This window comes from Hyperoodon ampullatus (assembly GCF_949752795.1).
Source record: "Hyperoodon ampullatus genome assembly, chromosome: 8".
Lineage (NCBI taxonomy): Eukaryota > Metazoa > Chordata > Mammalia > Artiodactyla > Ziphiidae > Hyperoodon > Hyperoodon ampullatus.
In genome coordinates, this window is record NC_136921.1 from 69,147,358 (window position 1) to 69,169,707 (window position 22,350).

General features: G+C 43.9%; 1 protein-coding gene across 1 annotated transcript in view; it reads right to left on the reverse strand.

Moving 5' to 3' along the window:
• Positions 1 to 17,025, reverse strand: part of CACNB4 (calcium voltage-gated channel auxiliary subunit beta 4) — a gene marked incomplete at its 5' end in the record, with an annotated part of 273,102 nt that extends 256,077 nt beyond the window's left edge. Inside the window, 2 exons of the mRNA XM_079710302.1 lie at positions 16,374 to 16,457; positions 16,969 to 17,025. Of these exons, the coding sequence (XP_079566428.1) occupies positions 16,374 to 16,457; positions 16,969 to 17,025 (141 nt within the window). The remainder of the gene's footprint in view (positions 1 to 16,373; positions 16,458 to 16,968) is intronic.
• Positions 17,026 to 22,350: the final 5,325 nt, after the last annotated feature.

Sequence of the window (22,350 nt, forward strand, 5' to 3'; positions counted from 1 at the left end):
CTTTGATAAAGGTGGCAAGAATACACAATGGAGAAATGACAGCCTCTTCAATAAGTGGTGCTGGGAAAACTGGACAGCTACATGTGAAAGAATGAAATTAGAACACTCCCTAACACCATACACAAAAATAAACTCAAAATGGATTAAAGACCTAGATGTAAGACCAGACACTATCAAACTCTTAGTGGAAAATATAGGCAGAACACTCTATGACATAAATCACAGTAAGATCCTTTTTGACCCACCTCCTAGAGAAATGGAAATAAAAACAAAAATAAACAAATGGGACCTAATGAAACTTAAAAGCTTTTGCACAGCAAAGGAAACCATAAACAAGATGAAAAGGTAACCCTCAGAATGGGAGAAAATACTTGCAAACGAAGCAACTGATAAAGGATTAATCTCCAAAATATACAAGCAGCTCATGCAGCTCAATATCAAAAAAACAAACAACCCAATCCAAAAATGGGCAGAAGATCTAAATAGACATTTCTCCAAAGAAGATATACAGATGGCCAACAAACACATGAAAGGATGCTCAACATCATTAATCATTAGAGAAATGCAAATCAAAACTACAGTAAGGTATCACCTCACACCAGTCAGAATGGCCATCATCAAAAAAAAATCTACAAACAACAATTGCTGGAGAGGGTGTGGAGAAAAGGGAACCTTCTTGCACTGTTGGTGGGAATGTCAATTGATACAACCACTATGGAGAATAGTATGGAGGTTCCTTAGAAAACTAAAAATAGAACTACCATATGACCCAGCAATCCCACTACTGGGCATATACCCTGAGAAAACCATAATTCAAAGAGAGTCATGTACCACACTGTTCATTGCAGCTCTATTTACAATAGCTAGGACATGGAATCAACCTAAGTGTCCATCGACAGATGAATGGATAAAGAAGATGTGGCACATATATACAATGGAATATTACTCAGCCATAAAAAGAAACAAAATTGAGTTATTTGTAGTGAGGTGGATGGATGTAGAGTCTGTCATACAGAGTGAAATAGTCAGAAAGAGAAAAATAAACACCATATGCTAACACATATATATGGAATAAAAAAAAAAGTGGTCCTGATGAACCTAGGGCCAGGACAGGAATAAAGAAGCAGACGTAGAGAATGGACTTAAGGACACGGGGCGGGGGAAAGGTAAGCTGGGACGAAGTGAGAGAGTGGCATGGACATATATACACTACCAAATGTAAAATAGATAGCTAGTGGGAAGCAGCTGCATCGCACGGGGAGATCAGCTCGGTGCTTTGTGACCACCTAGAGGGGTGGGAGGGAGGCGCAAAACGGACGGGATATGGGGATATATGTATACATATAGCTGATTAACTTTGTTATACGGCAGAAACTAACATGACATTGTAAAGCAATTATACTCCAATAAAGATGTTAAAAAAAAAAAAACCTTACCTGGATTACATGAATCCAGATAAGCACATCCATCAGTTGAAGTGATTTGAAAAATACTGATGCCTGTGTCCTATATCCAGAAATCCTGATTTAATGAGGTTGGAGTGCAGCCTGGCATGCGGATTTTTATATACTTCCCTGGTGATTCTAATATGCAGCCAAGGTTGAGAATTACAGACATCCGTGGATGATATAGCAACGGCGCCCACATAATTGCTTTTATTGAACTATACTCCAGCACAATGAGGGACATTATCTGTTTAGTAAATGATATTAGTAAAAAAACAACTCCAGAATAATGATAAGGTGTCACATCAGGGTTTATTTACTATCTTACACACTCTCAACTCTATGAGAAACTTCTCTCTAGTCTCAGAGTGGGAAGTATTTGTGCTTCTCCTAAACCACAAGTGTACTTTTACCCTTGGACATCCTAAATCCTGTAAATGACCTTGCTTTCCTCTCTGGGTAGGCCCGAGAAAGTTTAGAGTCAAACTGGAGGCCCCCAACTAACAAGTGACTCGGATTTTACTGGCACACCATCTTAGCCTTATTTTCTCCTTAGTTCATCTTCTTCACTTGTAATATCATACAAGCTAATTTAAGTCATTTCCAGACCAAGCCAGAATGCAAACATATTTTTAAAATAATAAATAAGGAGCATGTGCCACTGACTGGAAGAGGGATGAGAAGGAAAACAATCAAGTGCACCAGCTTACCCAGGCAACTTGAACACATGAAGTTCTATAAACATATCCACCAAAGTCTACTTATTAAATAGTTAATGTCACTTAAAAACAGAAATTCCTGCCTCATTTTTTGGAATATGGGGAGCCATGGTGAACTACAAATGCTAAATATCCTGCCCCTATGAAACTAGGGGTACGCAGGAAAGTCAGTACTGAAAGCTCCTAATGCAGTGTTCTCAAATGATAAGAATCAATCTTGTGGTTCCACTCACCTTCAGCAAAGTTTCCATATGGCAACTTTTGTTATTCTTTATTATAGATTTAAGCCCCATTAGCTACTGCTCTTCCTGGTGGCTGTAATCATCATAATAGCAGGAGCTACACTACTTCTCAGCTGACTTCCTCTTAATAGCTTCCAGGATGCACATCTGAGAACCATCTCAGCACATTTCACAAATATCTCATTCTTGACAACCCACTCTATTCTTTGCAGATCCTTTCAGGCTGTATGCACATGCCTGAAAGAGTCATAAATTCCAGCTCTATCCAAAATTATCTTTCCTCTTGTAAACCTTTCCCCATCATCTCTTTGCTACATTCTACAAAGAATGCCTTCAGCTAATACTTTCAGTAATATTTGATATTGAATGACCCTATGTTTTATGAGTTCATCTCAGCGGCTAAGTGTAACTGGACTTCTGCAAAAACTACAGAATATAGTGTTTTCTACCAAGGTGTATGAACTGACCACACACATCTGCAGACACAGACGTGAAGCTCTATAATACTAGAGACTGAAGGAACCTCAGAGGTCATCTAGTCCACCCCACTCAAACCCCCATTTTGCAGACAGGAAAACAGAGGCCCTTGAGAAATATTAATTCAGGTAGCCACTCCTGTATTAATACTTGGGTGGTGTCCCATGAATTCATTGTTTAGTCAGTTATTTGAAATTTGGTACATATTTTCTCATTAAGAAACAATGTTACAACAGGACATTAGACTCCCTACAAAATTATAATTAGGATGGGTGGTGGTGATGATAATACAACAGTGAGAATGTACTTAACATCACTGAACTGTACACTGAAAAATGGTTACGATGGTCAATTTTATGTTATATGGATTTAACACAATTTTTAAAAAAATCTTATTTAACCCATGAAGTGGATAAAACATAATACAAGAAGGAAGAGAAGGAAGGAATCCCACCATCTTGCCTGGGTCCACCTGAGGATCCTTCCTTGAGTAAACGTCTGATTAATTGCTTCTGCAACATCCATTTTCCCCTCCGTCTACCACTAGCTCCCAAATTCCCTTAGGGAACTGGTCCTCCCCATTCTCAGCCTTAGTGGGGCTGACCCCAATCTCATCTCCAGGAGTGGCCAACCACTGGCTTCAGGCAGTCCCCTGGCCACAGTACTGGTTCACGAGCCATTTCAGGCCAATAAGATTCAAGAAGTATATGTGTGTGTATGTGTGTGTGTGTATTGTGTTGTTTCAGAGGGAGGGTGGTACCTCTGAAAACAAACAAACAAAACCTTCTTTTCCTTTTTGCTGGAGCTACCGTAAGAGAGCCAGCTCTTCCTCTGAACAGGGGAGTGGCTGAATGGGAGACCCTGAGCCACTGTGGCCACTGCTGCCACCATGACAAATACCAAACCGAGGCCTGAGCGAGCACACAGAACTGAGCACAGAAGAGCACGCAGTACTGGAAGAACTGCAGAGAAAGGAAACAGAAGCCCTGATGAAGTCATGAACTGGAACAAGCCATACCTGAAGCTAGCCAGACGTACTCCTGAACGTTTCACTAGCATAAGCCAGTAATTCTCTACTCTGCCTTAGCCAATTGCATTGAGTTTATTTGCAACTGAAAGATTCCCAACAGATACGGTTCCAGAACAAAGTTTGAAATAAACAAAGTGTGTTCCTCATTCATTTCCCTTTCTGAAACCATCTCCCACCAGCCACTGTTTTTCTCTCCAGGCACCCAGTGCCCTCCTTCTGTCCCAAGGTCTCCACTCTGATATCCAACCTAGGCCTGCACGAACTCCTAAAGTGCTTCAGGCCCCAATATTACCTTCCTCTTTCCTCTTATTTTTTCTATTCGCACCCCCATTCAAATTCATAAAACGAAAATAAAGAAAAAATACATAAATTACTATTAGTATATTATCAATGAGACTAATAGGGGATTCAAAGTTTGGCTCTGGCTACCTCAGACTGTACAGGTCAGCAGGTATGCATGGGTGGGAGAGTCGCTGTTCGAAGCAAGTTTTGCGTACAGTCCTGGGGCAGAGGCAGAATGACGTCTGTTTCCTAGTGTAACCCTACAGTGAGATGCAGGCTGAAAGCACAGAAGCTGGCTTTACAAGGGGACACGTGAGATGCAGGGCACAGCAAGTGCCACTCGAGGGCCCAGGGTTCAGAGTGTGACTCAGAGTTGAGGAAGTCTGGAACACAACTTGTCCAGAGAGGCTGAAGAGTATAGAGCTGTTTGCCACCTTTGAGATTTTGCCTGAGAAGCAGCATCTTAGTAAGAAGGAAGCAGTGTCCTCACAGATGAAGCAGAGCAACTGCCGCGGGAATAACCTCCTTCAAAGGCTTGTGGCAGCCGAGCTCAACGAGGGACAGAGTTGTGATCACCCCCTCGACTCAGAGACAATGGGCAGGCTATTAGGAGGCAAGGCGTTGCAGTCCTCTGTCTACAGCGAGGAGAAGTGAACAAGCAAAATGGACATTATCAATGTCTCTACATCAAGACTTCCTTTCCAAGCTGCTTCTCCTTCCTCTTGCGCCACGTAATTAGTTAGTGACAATGGTCACATAGACCCACAGGCTGGTGGGGCACGGGGTCCTTCAGGGTACACAAAGGAGAATTTAATAGGGAACGGTCAAAACAGAATGTCAGGGAGTGCCAGAGAAGGAGACCTGGAGCCGTATCACAGAACTTCATGGAGGAGAAGGTTCTAGAAGGGTTTAACAGATGGAAAGATCATCCTCAAGTGAAAATGGTGAGACCTTCTTCAAGGAGAAGGAACGGCATGACTGAGGGGGTGAGGGAAGAGAGCAGGAGTTGAGTCTGCGTCTGGGCAGGTGTGCTTGTAGCAGGGGCGGGTCGGGGGGGGGAAGTAAGGGGAGAACACAGGTGTGAAAGGACAAAGAGACCCAGGGAGACTGGGGTCTCTGTTGGGAGCCGTCTGCCTTGTTGAGGTGGGCTTGGGGACAAGAGTGAAATGAGCTTACCTGCAGGCAGTAAATCAAACCACAATCACAGATGAATGACGAGAGCCCCTTAAGACTCCCAGGAACATTCACAGTTTTAAAATAGGCTGCTCGTTAACCCAAATCATCTAGAAACTGTTCGGATTTCAGACAGTGGAGGAAGAAGAAAACAGGTGTTCTGGGGCAGGGCCCCAACCTATTCCCATCCACCTCTCCACACCCAGCCTGGGGGTCGGCTGGGCAACCACAGTGCCTCCTGGTTCTGCCCAGCTGCAGTCCCCATGGCACTGTGACGTGCTCCAGGGCCGGTTTCCTGCTGTTGTTGTTGTGGCTTCGAACAAGGTCACAGCTGTGTTTGGGGGCCTGGACAATGGTGGACGTTTTTAGTGTATTTTGAAGTAGGATATATTTAAGTTTTGCCTGGTCTGCACTTTTTAAATAACCTGCCACACTCATTTATAAAATGACAGCAGGGTTTCCCTGGTGGTGCAGTGGTTAAGAATCCGCCTGCCAATGCAGGGGACACGGGTTCAAGCCCTCGTCCGGGAAGATCCCACATGCCATGGAGCAACTAAGCCCGTGCGCCACAACTACTGAAGCCCACACACCTAGAGCCCATGCTCAGCAACAAAGAGAAGACTCCACGATGAGAAGCCCATGCACCACAATGAAGAGTAGCCCCCTCTCACTGCAACTAGAGAAAACCTGCATGCAGCAATGAAAACCCAATGCAGCCAAAAAATAAATAAATAAATTTAAAAATAAAGTAAAATAAAATAAAAATGACACCAGCGAATGGACTTAATGTCACTGAATTATGCATTTAAAAATGGTTACAATGGTAAAGTTTGTTACATGTATTTTTCCACAATAAAAATATAAACATATTTTTTTTTAAAAAACACCAGTATCCTTCCTTTTTTTTTAACAATTAACACTTTTTACGCTTCCTATGTAACAGAACTATTAAACAAAATACTTGCAAATATGAAATTTGCATTTTACCAGGTGAATTTAAAGCCTGAGCATCTCTACTAATGTATAAGAAACAGTAATAATAATACCCATGGTACACATTATTCTTACAATGTAGATTTGACAGTTTTTTAAAAGATACTATTTTGTTTAATTTTCATTTTACATGATCAAAAGAAATATTCACAGTAAAGTAACTGAATAAGACACCCAAATGAAAAACTGAGCCTTCCATAATCAGAAGGTCTTCCTACAACAACCAAAGGAATAATAAAAAAAAAAAAATCCCCCAAAAGAAATCACCCCTCAAGCTTTCTGAAATTAGCAGAGAATGTTTGCAGCTGACCTATTTCTCTCCCACAGGACTATGTTGATAATTGACTTTTGTCCCGCAGGGAAGTGCTCAAATATAATTGAGCAGCACCTGCCACATAGAAAGTACAGTTTTATACACCCAATAATTCTCATAAATATTGTACTTAGCTTGGGACTTAAGCACTCTGCTTTCTCCTTAATTGTATCTCTCAAGGAAGAAATATAATTACCAAAGCTGAGTTATTACAAACATCTAGATAAAAGAAGTATTTTGAATTGTAAGTACCCAAGACATTTCTATCACTAAAAATTATTGAAAATGATGGCATTGATCACTTTTCTTTAATCCTGACATTTTTCTTTAATCCTGTCGATCTCATCCTATTACATAAATCCCTTCTATAGCTGAGAGTCACTCAGTTTTGTTCAGTCTTGATGACAAGGAGGCCAAGGTCAGGGATCTGACTTCCATGCAGGTCAAATAGTTTTACCCCTCCCCCCCAAATTCAGCTTTATGACCTGACACTGCAATTCCAAAATAAATACCAATACGATCCACCCAATTCAACACCATGACTTGAAGTGCTGTCTGGATCTAGGCTTAAGGAAAGGCAAGTCTCTTTCCACAGGCAGGCCAACATTTGCATTTAGACCAGGGGCTACGACCGCAAACCTTCAGACTGGTGTAGAGAATATGCTAATGAAATAATCCAAAACCAGTCACAAAAGATCACATATTACTGTATGGTTCCAGCTACATGAATGTAATTTGGAATGAAATGTCCAGAACAGGCAAATCTATAGACACAGAGAGTAGATCAGTTGTTGCATAGGGCTGGGGGTGGGAAGGAGGTTGGGGAATGACAGCTAATGGTTACAAGGTTTTTTGGGGGGGTGATGAAAATGTTCGAAAATTAGATTATGGTGATAACAGAATACAGCCTCTGAATTCCTGAAAGAATGACTTCCTCATTTCTGTTCCACTCACACACACAAAGAGGCCAAATAAGAAAGCTGTGACCATAAAACACTCCAACCTTAACAGTGAGGATTTTATCCACTTGTTTGATTTGGAAACATAATCAGCCTTTGAGCTGTTACCCTAGCACTAGGCCACTGGAGAAGGAAGTGGGCCAGGATGATAAATTCTTCTACGTGAGTTATTATGCATTTCCATTACTGTTGGTCTTTCCTGCATTAAAAAAGAAATTGAAAAAAAAATTCTCCTAAGGAGTTAAAAAATAATAACATTCAGACACAGTGAGCACTACAAAAGTTTACCATTTCTAGTGATTCTGACAACCTGAAAAAAATGCAGATTCTTTTCAAGTTTGTTTACAAAATATTTCCTCTCAAAACAAAGACTTCTGCTCCAGCAATTTAAATTGCAGCCCTGGAGAAAGATACCTCCACCAACAGAAAAGAACATAAAATGAGAAATAAAACAGGCACACTTTGTCATCCAATGATTACAGTGAAAATGATCAGAAAGATTCAGCAGATGTCCCTCAAGTTTTATGGCCCCATCTAACTTATACTTTCAGTACATAAAGCACAATGCTGAATGTCATCCCTTCGGATTCAAGTAATTACCTCTGCTCTGTTTATGGGTGTCATAAGAAAGGATACAGTAAAGAAAGTAGGAAAGTTAACAGAGTGGCATGTTTTTCTAGTTAAAATGAAAACCGTCTTCAAGGAATTTCAAAGCACCATCTATATTCAAGCCAGGTGTTGGTAATTCATCAGCCTTCTCGCTTTCTGAACGCGGGCTAAGGAAGCACACAGCTTGTCATTATTGTTACTTGAAAGCAATAAAACTATTCCCTGAAAATTGAATCTATAATTTAGCCTCTTCATTAGTTCAGGCTTCTAGTTCTCACCCTACCCCCCTCCCTGACCCCGTTCACATGGTTGCATCCATGTAAAATACCTGATGTGTCGCTCCGTAGTCAAGTTCATAACTTACACTCTTCTAGAACAAAGAGTGCGTGTTCTACCTCTACGTTTTCCTGGCTCAGCAAGAATGAGGACATGTAACTGTGTGAAGGCAGGACCATACTGGCTGCTTAAATCGGCATGGGGTTTTGTGGGGGTTCTTTACAGATAACAGCCTAGCTCTTCCTGAGACTCATCAATTTGGTGGCTTCTAATCTGGAGAGGTATTACCAAGAGAATGTGTGATCGGGGACGGTAAGGAAGTGCTCTACACAGCCCACAGGGGACATACTGGTGCAACGGCCTGGACTCAAAGGAAGTGAACACCATCCAGGGGCTCTGCCTATACCAGGCAGGGGCTCAGATGGTCCTTCTCACACACACACACACTCCAGCTGAAAAGGGCGAGCAAGCAGAGAGGGTGGCGCTGTTCCAGGAAGCACTCCTCTCCAAAGCATTGCAGAGGCCAAACGTGGAATGCGGCCTGCACGCTCCACTCCCCACAAGTCTGTGGACATTTCCTGGGGTCTTCAGTGAACCTGAGTGAGGTGCAAGCCCACTCACCCTGGTTAGGGCTTATGCTTTCTTCTGAATCTGAGCTGCAGAAATGAGACCAAGAAAAGGACAGGGCTTCCCTGGTGGCGCAGTGATTGGAAGTCCGCCTGCTGGTGCAGGGGACACGGGTTCGTGCCCCGGTTCGGGAAGATCCCACATGCTATGAAGCGGCTGGGCCCGTGAGCCATGGCCGCTGGGCCTGCGCGTCCGGAGCCTGTGCTCCGCAACGGGAGGGGCCACAGCAGTGAGAGGCCCGCGTACTGCAAAAAAAAAAAAAAAAAAAGAAAGGGACAGACTCAGAGAACAATGATGAGCTTGGACAACGCCACAATCTCAGAAAAGATGGGTTAGAACTCGATCTGCTGAGCCCAGCTAACCCCACTGAGTTAGTAGGCTCATCAGGAGCGAAGAGACTCGTTTCTACAACTAGCTACAAACTGTAGTTTGTAGACAAAGCTACATTCTCTTCCGCTCTGCCCTTGCTTTTTCCCTTGATGAAGAAACAGTCCCTGCTCCTTGGTGACAACATTGTCTGGGGCAGCACGTGGAATAATTACAGGGAGAGGGCCACAGCAAAGCCAAGGTCATTTTCAGCTTCATTTTCACTCGGCGTCCTATAATTTTCTAGAAGGATTAAAATTTGAATCAGAGGGCTTTCCCTGGTGGCGCAGTGGTTGAGAGTCCGCCTGCCGATGCAGGGGACACGGGTTCGTGCCCCGGTCCGGGAAGATCCCACATGCCGCAGAGCGGCTGGGCCCGTGAGCCATGGCCGCTGAGCCTGCGCGTCCGGAGCCTGTGCTCCGCAACGCGAGAGGCCACAACAGTGAGAGGCCCGCGTACCGCAAAAAAAAAAAAAAAAAAAAAAAAAATTTGAATCAGAATTTATGTAAGTTTCAATAAAATCTTATCAACCTAAACTGAAGGATAAATAGTTCTTTATTCTATAAAAAATGAGATTTCAGGAACTCTGCACGCCAAGAACAGAAACTTGGAGAAAAGCAAAAACGACTGCTTAACTGGTTAGCTGCCTAGTAATTAGATTTCTCAATCAGAAAGAAGCTTCATAAATTCAGTTCCATTTATTCAAGCCCAAGAGCCAGAACGAAGCACAGTTTGCCACAGAGGCAGAGTTCTTTTTTGTTCTATCAGATCTCAATTTGGGAAGATGCATTCCAGATAGAATTCACAAAGGAAATAGGTGTAAACTTTTCCTTAAAGTTCACTGTCACTGGATTATATCATTTAGCAAGGACGGTCGACTTACAGAGCAAGTAAAAGCTTCCAATTTTGCTGATGAAAATGATTCATTATTATCTTCCAGGCAGCTAAAATATAATAATAGTTGTGCCAGTCCTGGCCTGTTTTCCTCAGATTCATCCTCTCCTTTTTCTGCTCTGCTTTCTGTCTCAGGGGGCCCATGGCCTGCAGGTTGTTTCCCAGACTCCCATGTCAGCTGGTGTCCAGGTCAGCCAGTGGGAGACAAGGCAGGGGTGGGGAGCACAAGAAAGGAGAAGCCAGAGTATTTCTCCCCACTTTCTCCGCCTCAAGTGGCTTCTCTGGCAGAGGCTGCCATCTCCTCTGTGTCTCTTGCTCCTACAAACAGTACCCCACTAGCTCCAACATCTACCAGGGGATTTTGGCCCCTGGGTTCTGGTTACAGTCTCCTCCCCTTGTCCTTGTACCTAGAGGTGAGAGCAGCTTCCTGCTGTTGCTAACCTTAAGCCCTCCCCTCGCCTGTTTAATCATGTCTCTATAATTCAAGTCCCCCAGCTGTAAAAACTCAAGTAGTTTCATCTTCTGGTTAGACTGGCTAATACAATCACTAGTATGTTAGTAAGTAAACAAACAAACAAACCTCCATGAACCGTGAACGATGCAAACAAAAATTCCATCCCATGATAAAACTGGGAAAAAACTACAGTCTGCAGATTCTTCAGTGGTTGCTTTGCTCTTCACAGTAACTATATAAACTAGGAATATTTCTAGGCTCTAAGAGGAGTAAGTCCTTTCATATGTCCACATCTATGTGTGTTTGTATGCCTGTCATGATTATTCAGGGATGAAGTGTGTTGTGGTGGAAAAACTGTAGAATCTGAGTGGGGGTCTCCTATCTCTGTTCTGCCACTATCTACTGGTGTGACCTTGGTAAGGGCTTTATGTCCTTGGGTCTGTGTTTCATTCATCTGAAAATGGGGAATCAAAGTACTTTCCCTCCACAATCTCTTCCAGTTCTATAATTCTGTGATTTTAAGCTTATGGATAAATTTTGCATATATGCATGACTCCAAGTATATGATTATCTTAGAGCTATGCACAACGCATATACCTTCTGTTGATGAATCTGCATTTCATCAAAGAAATGTGTCTATAACCAGTGCTCAAATTAGAACCCAAAGAATATTTTTGCCAACTTGTTTTATTATAGTGTCAACTTAGTATCTGAATGTGTTTTAGATCTCTACGTACAGTGTGGGTTCATTGAATTATTGTAATGATCATCTGATTAGCATAATCTGAAAAAAAACAGAAGGAACCTTGCTTTAAGGTATATGGTTCCAAAGATGGCTGCAACAATATCTTCCATTCTATGTGCTCCTTTGTAAGGTGACCTTGACACACCCCATCAAAAGATAGAGTCTAGGGGCCTCCCTGGTGGCGCAGTGGTTGGGAGTCCGCCTGCCGATGCAGGGGATACGGGTTCGTGCCCCGGTCTGGGAGGATCCCATATGCCGCGGAGCGGCTGGGCCCGTGAGCCATGGCTGCTGAGCCTGCGCATCCGGAGCCTGTGCTCCGCAACGGGAGAGGCCACAACAGTGAGAGGCCCGCATACCACAAAAAAAAAAAAAAAAAAAAAAGATAGAGTCTATTTCCCCTCCCTTTGAAACTGGGCTATCCCTTTGATTTGTTTTGACTTAGAGACTGCAACAGAAGTGATGTCATATAGCTTTTGATACCAGGTCTTATAAAGTCTGCAGCTTCAGCCTTTGCTTCTTGGGATGGTCCTGCTTGGTACCTAGCCACCATGTTGGGTAGAAGCTCAAGCAACCGTGCTGAGAGGCCCAGGTAGAGGAAAAGTGAGCCCTCTGTCAAAATCTCTACTTGAGTTCTCAGCCAGCAGCCAGCACCAACCACCAACCACACATGTGAGGCTGTCTTAGACATTTCAGCCTTCCCAGTACCCAGGTAACATCACACAAAGAAGAACTGTGTCTGCTCAGTACACAGACATTTTTTTAAATGTTGCTTTAAGTCACTAAATTTGGGGGAGGTTTGTTAGGAGGCAATTTTTCCAGATTAAACAAAGAGTTTAATATTGGAACTGAACCTCATGTCTAAAATATATCAAGCTAGTCCTCCATTCATCCACTCCTTCATTCAATCAAATGAGTATTTACTGAACATCTACTATGCTAAGTGCTGAGGACAAAAAGGAGACCAAACACAGACATGTCCCTGCCCTAGAGGAACTTGTTATCTGGATAGGGAGACAGACATTAACAAAAAAATCTAATTACATGTTAAATAATGAAATGTTAAATAAATAGTGATGGCACTATGGAGAACTGGCACAATGCACTCTGGGGTGAGGTAAGTGGTTAAGGAACTAACCTTAACAGGGAGGTTAGAAGAAGTAAAGACTAAACTTCGGTCTCAAGGAAGATTAAAAAATCAGCTAGGCAGAGGGGAGAACAAAAGCCCTCCACACAGACAATTCAGCATGTGCAAAGAGCCTATGGCAGGAGGGAGGGTGGTGTGTTCAAGATCTGTGTTCAGAGCTTAGAGATCATGGCTTAAGATGAGGCTGGAAGCTGGTAGGAGCCAGGCCTTGTAAGACTCTGCAGTTCTCATAAAGGCAGACTTAACAAGGAGAGGTCAACAAACTGACCTCACTCTGATCAGATTTTCCTTCGAAAGCCAGAGGGGAGAAAGGTGGGAGTAACCCCAGTGAGAGTAACCTGTAGCAATCTACCACACAAACTGTATGCACAGTGCCACCCATGGGTATTTCATATAATCAGCACACATGGGCATTCTGCAGACACCCTAATTCCTTGCTCCATTTCACCGTATTATTTGTATACATCTATGTCTCCATAACTAGATCATAAAATCCCTTGGGTACAGAAGCTGTGTCTCATTCTTCTTTTCATTCCTATTCCACAGTATCTAGTGCAGTGTTAGGCACATAGCAAATATTTAATGTGTTTCCTAAAAATTTTAAACATGAATAAATAATCCATTCATACATAGCCTGTCAAAAGTAATCTCCTGAGACAAAATTCTACAGCCTTACTTGGAAAGCCATTCCAATGATATCAACACTCTTCGGAAAGTCCTGCTGTAAAAGCATCATTCCTTTCTAATTGTAGCCAATTCTTGAGTTTCATCCTCAGTGAAGACTGACAACAGCCCATCACATTTCCAAAGAACGTCTTTGTGTACTTTTTGTGTGTGTGTGTGTGGCTGCACCGCACAGCATATGGGATCATAGTTCCCCAACCAAGGATCAACCCGAGCCCCCTGAAGGGGAGGTTCAGAGTCTTAACTACTGGACCGCCAGGGAAGTCCCATCTTTGTGTACATTTTGAAGATCATTACTGGGTCACCCCTAGCTCTCTCTCCTTTCAGTGGCAAAATACTTAATCTTCTCACTTTTCCTCAAAGAAATAATTTAGCTGCTCCCTGGATTCATTCCAAAACCTCCATCCCTCCTAAATTGTGGAGGGCAGCAATCTAGGAGACCAGGAAACAAGGTCAAAGATGCCAGAGGGACTCTGTGAGCAGTCCTCAGGGGAGAGGCAGGCTCTCTGTCTCAGTCTGTTCACTTTCAGGCCAACTCACATGTGTACATGTGTATGGGTGCGCACACATATTCATCTGTGCATATACACACATGAACACTGAGAATTTTTTTACCAGCTCAAAGAATAAACACTGTTCTATTTGATGAGTTTGCCAGCTGTCCTCTGTTCTTTACCACCAGCCCAGACTTACCCATCTGATTCAACACAATCTTTTTTTTTTTTTTTTAGTAAGTGAAATCTTCCCCCTCCCATCTCTGTAAATGATATAGCAGAGAAATGAGCAGCACTGTTTTTATTGGTATCCTCACTATCTTCTTCATGTGCAAAGGCATCACACAGATTGTGAAATACATCAAGAATTTGAAAACAATAAACCACTGGTCACTCTACAAATAATGAGTCTCTAGTAACATAAACAGTTGTGCTTTTTAAAAAAAATACTTTTTTGGCATTTGGGTGAAAACTGTTCAATTTAATTTCAAAATACACTGTTAAAGTTACATTTGGAATCATTTTTCATCTCTTGTCAAATAAATAAAAATCCCTCAGTTATTTTATTGTAGCCATTATAGAAGTCTATATTATGCCATTTAAACAAGATCATATATAGGATGCTTACTGAACTGTAAGTGCTCACAAAGATTATGTATTATTTTTGTGCAGAAAAATTAGTTAAGATTGTATATATAATACAATTACAGCTAGCTTCTGAATTTAAATTAGGCCATCTTATTACACCAACAAATCCTAGCCTATTTTCAGAAAGACTTATGAAATATATTTGTTCCAAAAATCTGCAATGGTTTAAATTACTCTCAAAATTATTTAGCATGAATACTTTTTACATTTTTAAGCCAACACATACCAGCACACTTAACAAGAATTTATACATGCATTATCTCACTTTTTCATTTAAATTGAGGAAAGAATAAGAATATTACAAAGGATATTGATGGCTCTGTGCTTGGCAGAATAAAACATTAGTGAAGTGATGGTGTAGCTGAACTCAAAAGTTTTAGTCAAACAGCTCATGGAATACACTGCTGTATAATTAGTATTTCTAAGAATTTGCAATAATAAAACACTACCAAAAATAGGCACCTACAAAATAACATAAACAAGATCTCAGTCACCTAACTCAATTTTTGTAAAAGATGAAGAATGTCTTTGCTTTATTAAATATGTAAATAATCTAAGCACTGCAAAAAGGATAGAATACACTTTCGACTGACTTCAGAATCCAAAATATATTTCTTTTTAAATGTACATGCTTAGTACTCACTGAATTAAAGAGTAGTAGGAATAATTTCTGTTTCTGCAGAAAATGAATGCCTATGTAATCAATATTATGTAAATATGCTCTATGGACTTTTTAGGAGAGGTCTGAGTCCAATTCTGAGTCTAATACCCAATTCGTCATGGATAATCTGTTTAAATTGATGACAATCACTACAGAAACACACTGCAGCTGCCATCATAGGTTAAAAACACATTACACAATGATCTGAGTGACCCAGAGGGAAAAAAACTTCCCAAGGTCACTCCAGCAGCCCACAGCGGAGCCTTGGGATAAAAACGTCTTGGTGCGATGACCAAAGTCCTCCCAGGGTACCCCGAACTCACACACCTCGACAGTTTCTGTTCCAAAGAGAGATCAAGGTGATTCCCTTTTGCATGATCTCTCTAGCACCCAGCAGCTACGTAGGGGTGGTTTCTTTGCAGCAAATTAAGGAGCAATTTCCTGTGTCAAGGTAAAAGGCACCTCAGCATTCAGCGGAACCGGCGATTTTTAGCACGGTCAACACGCACTAGAACCACGCAGAAGAAAACAAACCCTAAGAAAACAAACACTAAGTGTAGCACCACCGAGACCCCAGAAACTGAGGGCCGGCCTTCGCTTACTTCGATTTAAACCAGATCCGCTGTCTTTCCCTAACTGAGCGAACCAAATAAGTCCCAAAGCGAGACCAAACTTTCTGTTCCAAGTGCCTTTCATTTGACCAGAGCTCGGAGATGACAAAGGAGAGTATTCAATATAGGGCAAAATAGAAGAGCCCTCTAACTCTCGGCCGAATCACAGCAGTTGTCCGGCCCCACGGGCTCTGATCGCTCAAAGTCCAGTCACACGACTAAGACGCTTCCTCGCGCATCGAAGGTGCAAAAAGAAGTAACTTCCAGTCTTAAATTCAACGCCCCTGACCTAAACTAGGTCCCCGCCGGCTTGTGTCCACACCCACAAACTAACTCCCCAGGACCCGAAGACTTGGGAACCCGGGGCAGAGGGTGAAGGACCAGCCGGAGCTCCCGCCCGCGGCCGAAAAGCGACGCGCGGAGACATTACCAGCCTCTCCGGCACGTGGGGGCCGCGCTCGGCTTCCTGACCCCGCGCCGCGCGCTCGGCTTCCTGCCCAACCGGCTCCCCTGCGCCCGCCTCCTACCTGTCTGAGGATGAAGCTGGTCGAAGTGGTGCTGCCATCGGATCTTTTCAACCTGCTCCTCCGGGTCGTGGTGCCTCGGGCCACCTGGACTCGACACACGGAGCCAGAAAGAACCCGGTGAGGACGGCAGTGTGGAGCCGGGCGACCACCCCTGACTAGAGTCCGCCTCCGGACACCAGATCCCCGGGGTCCCCCAGAGCCCGCACCCAAGTCTCCTCCGCGGTCCCCAGATACAGCCTCCACCCCACCCACCCACTCAAGCCTCGACGGCTGAAAAGGCGCCCGAGAAGAGCAGCCCGCGAGCACCCACCACATCCATTAACAAAGACTCTCAGGGTGCGGGGTCCGAGTCCCCGGCATGGGCTGGGGAAAGCTGCGGGCTCCGGAGCGGGAGCGCAGAGACCCAGACGAGGTGAGAAGGAGGAGGAAGAGAAGGAGGAGAAAGAGGAGGGGCGGAGGAGGAAGGGACGCGGGGGGAGGGGCGAGGGAGCGGGGCCTCAGACTCCCAGGACTGAGGGCCACGCGCGCCGGGCGCGAAGGCGGGGCGCTCTAGGGCAGCCGAGGAGGGGGGAGGAGGGGGAGGAGGGGGCGGTACCTGCGAGGTGGGCGAGTGCGGCCCGTCCGCGGTCCCGTTCTTGGCGTAGGAGGACATGGTTCACAGGCGCATGGCCGGCCCGGGCGCGGTGGGCGGAGGGCGGCCAGGCCCCCGGACGCTCGGAAGCGGGAGGTAGGGGAGGGCGGCAGGACTTCCCCACCTGCTCCCGGGACCGCGCCGGCTCCCGGGCTCCCTGCCCGCCCTTCCGAGAGCGCAACAACTTAAAGCGACCGAGACGCTTTCTCGGAGCCCGCAGCGGAGTCCCGGGCAGCGGCCCCCGCAGGCGGAGGTCCTGCGGAGGGGGCTTCTCGGAATCTCGCCTACCGGAGCCGATCGGGAGAAGCGCTCTCCCACCTAGCGAGCGCCTTACATCAGAGCTTTCCAGAGGAGAAAGGGAAGGGGGGGAATCTGGGATGGGGGTGGGAGGATTAAAATAGTCTGCAGTTTAGAATGAGACAAAGGTGGCACGGTTCATGAATCAGGACTTTGGGAGGGACGCTGGTGCAGTGTGGCAGTGAGTGGGAAGAGCCGACGTGTGTGTGTGTGTGTGTGTGTGTGTGTGTGTGTGTGTGTGTGTGTTTTTGCTGCACTGGAATGGGCAAGAGTCGAACCTTTCTTCCGCGACTTCACTCATCTGCCCACGGTGGTAAGGCATGGGGTTTTGTGGTTTGGTTTTTATCGGTGTTTTTGTATTGTTTTGTGAACTCTAGCTTCAGAACCCCAAGCATCCAGGCAGCCGCGGGAGACTATGACAACCTGAGTCTGACGGGGATGCAGCCCCGCAGGACACAAGCATACCCCAAGGAGTTTTGAAGGTCATGTTAGACCTGCTAAAAAGCAAGAGTTGGCCACGTGCCTCCCACTTGTACGCGGACATCTGTTTTCAAGGGAGGAAACTCATCTTTGAAATCATACACAATCTTTGCCGTTGTTGCAACCCTTGGTTTCCTTCTGCAAAAACGTACTAGAGATTAATTTGAGATCAAAGTAAAAGCGGGTTGTGGAGAAGAGGGATTTGAAATAATAAGAAGAGGGAAGAAAAACATGCGAATTCAAAAATAAAGAGACCCCGTTTAATTACAATAACTGCAAGAGAAATCCATCAATAAAATTTGCATAGTATGTCAAACTGCTAAATCAGCCCATGTCACTTTGGGTTCTAGTATTTTTTTTAGGGAAACTGCCATGTTTGTTTTAACAATTGGTTGGCCTTATTGAGGTCCTGATTATGTTTTACCATCCACCAGACACTTTCTTTCCATTCCCACCCCCTTCACTTAATCCAGACCTTCAATTTTTTGTAACAACCTAATAACTAGTCTCCTTGCCTCCCGGCTTCCTGCTGGACACACACACACACACACACACACACACACACACACTCCATTCTATCTACACACTACTGGCAAAGCCATTTTCCTAAAATCTCTTTGCCCAAGCCACTCTTCTCTAAAAAGCACTCATTGCTCTCAGCAGCCCACAAGACAGGGTCCAAACTCCATGGTCTAACAATCAAGCCCCTGCTTTTCTGATCGCCACCTCATTTCTCCAACTTGATCTGTAAAAACACCTTCCAGCAAGCAGACAGGTCTACTCATTATTACTCAGACATACCAAATACAATCCCACTTCAGCACCTCTGCCTTGGAATGTATCCTTCCCCCAACCAACACTGGGCTGAATGCTACCCTTCTTCCCAGCCTGGCTCAGCATACTCTCCCTCCACAGAAATCTCCCCTGACCATTCCAGGTCTGGGTAGCTTCTTGTGCCCCTGAAAAACTGGAGCATTTATTCTCTGGGCACTTAGTGCAGACTGCCTTGGTTTACTTGTTCTCTTTTTGTGAAAGTCTAATTTCTAAAATAGATTTTTAGCTTTTTATCTTCTACTCTTATACCTCACATATAGTAGATATTTCATAAAGTATATGGGTAATGGTATGTCTGCCAATGCAGAACTCCTGCTTTAGTTACTGTCAACTCAATCCATTTTTAGTTCACAGCCATTTTCCTAGTTGATACTTACTCGATACTTACAGAATGAATTACCATGTGGGCACTGGGATTTGAGTTTTCTGGTGTTCCACTGTCCACAGTCTTACTACTTTGAGTTATCAAAAAAGAATCTACAGCAGCATGACAGTGAGGGGTTCTCTGTACCTACCTTACAGCAGAAATGGTGAAAATAGTTTCTAAAAACTTCTTTAATCTCTGGAAATGGTCCTGAGGGTATGCAGCCAATGAAGAAACTTTTATTCAAGAAAATTTACTAAAACTCAGTAAGAAAAGTGAGCCTGTGGTATTTGAACTAAGACCTTCTTTCCCCTCCACCACCACCTCCATACTGTACACTGGTACAGCTGAGAACACAGGGCTCCCTCTCCCCTCAGCTCCCAGATGGAGGGTTATTTTCCTGAGAGGGACAGGTCATGGGGCATTTATCATCCTGCAGCAGCCACCTGTTGCTGAGGCTAAGTTCCCATCAAATATAGCGGAGAGGTGGGGGATCCCTTCTTTAGCCCAGCCCTCACTTGTGGGATGGGGGCTCTACCTTGGACACAGTGCCACTGAGAATATTGGGGCCCTGATCACTCATGGAGAGACAAGCCAGGAGACCGGCCTACTGCCCCTCCCTACCAAGCACTCAGCTCCTAAAGTGAGGGTGTCACTCAGAGAGATACACCATTGTCCCCACCCCCAGAACCAGAGCTGAAAGAATGAAGTTGGACCCCTACCTCACACCACGTACAAAAATTAACTCAAAATGGACCAAAGACCTAAATGAGAAGGTTTTACATAAAAATGTAAAATTATTAGAAGAAAGCATGAGGGTAAATCTTCATGACCTTGGATTTTGCAATGGATTCTTAGATATGACACCAAGAGCACAAGCAACAAAAGAAAAAAAAGTAAACTGGGCTTCAAAATTTTAAATGTTTGAACTTCAAAGGGCAATATCAAGAAAGTGAAAAGACAACAGGATGGGAGAAAATATTTGCAAATCATATTCAATATATGTAATAAGGGACTTGTATCTAAAATATATATATACATATATACACACACACATATATATTACAACTAGGTAATAAAAAGACAAATAACCCAATTTTGAAATAGGTGAAGAATCTAAATAGACATTTCTCCAAAGAAGATATACAAATGGCCAATAAGCACATGAAAAGATGCTTGACATTTTTAGTCTTAAGGGGAATGCAAATCAAAACCATGAGGACATCTCCCTGGCAGTCCAGTGGTTAAGACTCCGATGTTCCGGGACTTCGTGGTGGCGCAGTGGTTAAGAATCCGCCCACCAAGGCAGGGGACACGGGTTCAAGCCCTGGTCCGGGAAGATCCCACATGCCATGGAGCAACTAAGCCTGTGTGCCACAACTACTGAGCCCACGTGCCACAACTACTGAAGCCTGTGCACCTAGAGCCCGTGCTCTGCAACAAGAGAAGCCACTGCAATGAGAAGCCCGTGCACCTCAACAAAGAGCAGCCCCTGCTCGCCGCAACTAGAGAAAGCCCGCATGCAGCAAAGAAGACCCAACACAGCCAAAAATTAATTAATTTTTTAAAAAAAGACTCCAGAGCTTCCCTGGTGGCGCAGTGGTTGAGAGTCCGCCTGCCGATGCAGGGGACAGGGGTTCGTGCCCCGGTCCGGGAAGATCCCACATGCCGCGGAGCGGCTGGGCCTGTGAGCCGTGGCCGCTGAGCCTGCGCGTCCGGAGCCTGTGCTCCGCAACGGGAGAGGCCACAGCAGTGAGAGGCCCGCGTACCACACAAAAAAAAAAAAGGAATTAAGTATTGATACAGGCTACAATATGGATGAGCCTTGAAAATATTAAGCTAAAAAACAAAAGAAAAGGGGCTTCCCTGGTGGCGCAGTGGTTGAGAGTCCGCCTGCTGATGCAGGGGACACGGGTTCGTGCCCCGGTCCGGGAAGATCCCACATGCCGCGGAGTGGCTGGGCCCGTGAGCCATGGCCGCTGAGCCTGCGCGTCTGGAGCCTGTGCTCCGCAACGGGAGAGGCCACAGCAGTGAGAGGCCCGCATACCACAAAAAAAAAAAAAAAAAAAAGAAAGAAAGAAAAAGAAAAGAAAATATTAAGCTAAGTGAAAGAAATCAATCACAAAAGGTCATATAGTGTATGATTCCATTTACATGAAATGTCCAGAATAAGGAAATCTATAGAGACTAAAAATAATTAGTGATTGCTTAGGGCTGGGGGGATATTGAGGTGATAGCTAAGTGTACAGGGCTTCTTTTTGAGGCAAAGAAAATGTTAATAAAACTGATTAGAGTGATGGTTGCACATACCTTTGAATACACTAAAAAGCACTGAATTGTACACTTTAAATGGATGAATGGTATGGCATATGAATTATCTCAAAGCCTCTATTTTGAAAAATCTTCAGATTTTATAAAAAGTTAACTCAAAATACATCATAGATCTAAGTGTAAAATGTAAAACTTTAAAATGTCTAGGAGAAAAAATAGGAGAAAATCTACATGACTTTGGGTTTGGTGATGAGGTTTTAGAAACACCACTACCAAAAATGTGATCCAACAAAGTAAAAGTTGGTATGTTTGGCTTTATTAAAATTAAAAACTGCTCTGTGAAAGACTCTGTTAAGAGAATGAAATAAGTCACAGACTGGGAGAATACATTTGCAAGACACTAATCTGATAAGAACTTGTAAACAAAATATACAAACAACTCTCAAAAGTCAACTATAAGAAAACCCAATTAATAAATGGACAAAAAATTTGAACAGACACCTTACCACAGATGGTAGAAAATAAGCATATGGATAGCAAATAAGCATATGAAAAGATACACAACATCATTTGTCAATAGGAAAATGCAAATTAAAATGACAATACCACTACACACTTATCAGAATGGTTAAAAAAAATTTTTAATTGACAATACCAATTGTTAGTGAGGATTAGAAGCAACAGGAATTCTTTTTTTTTAATTTATTTTATTTATTTATTTTAATTTTTGGCTGCATTGGGTCTTTATTGTGGTGCTCAGGCTTCTCATTGTGGTGGCTTCTCTCGTTGTGGAGCACGGGCTCTAGGTGTGTGTGCTTCATTAGTTGCAGCACGCGGGCTCAGTAGTTGTGGCTCACGGACTGTAGAGCGCAGGCTCAGTAGTGTGGCGCATGGGCTTAGCTGCTCTGCGGCATGTGGGATCTTCCCAGACTAGGGCTCGAACCTGTGTCCCCTGCATTGGTAGGCGGATTCTTAATCACTGTGCCACCAGGGAAGCCCACAACAGGAATTCTTATTCATTGATGATGGGAATGCTAAAAGGTACAGCCACTTTGGAAGACAGTTTGTCAGTTTCTTAATAAGCTAAACACACCAATAGT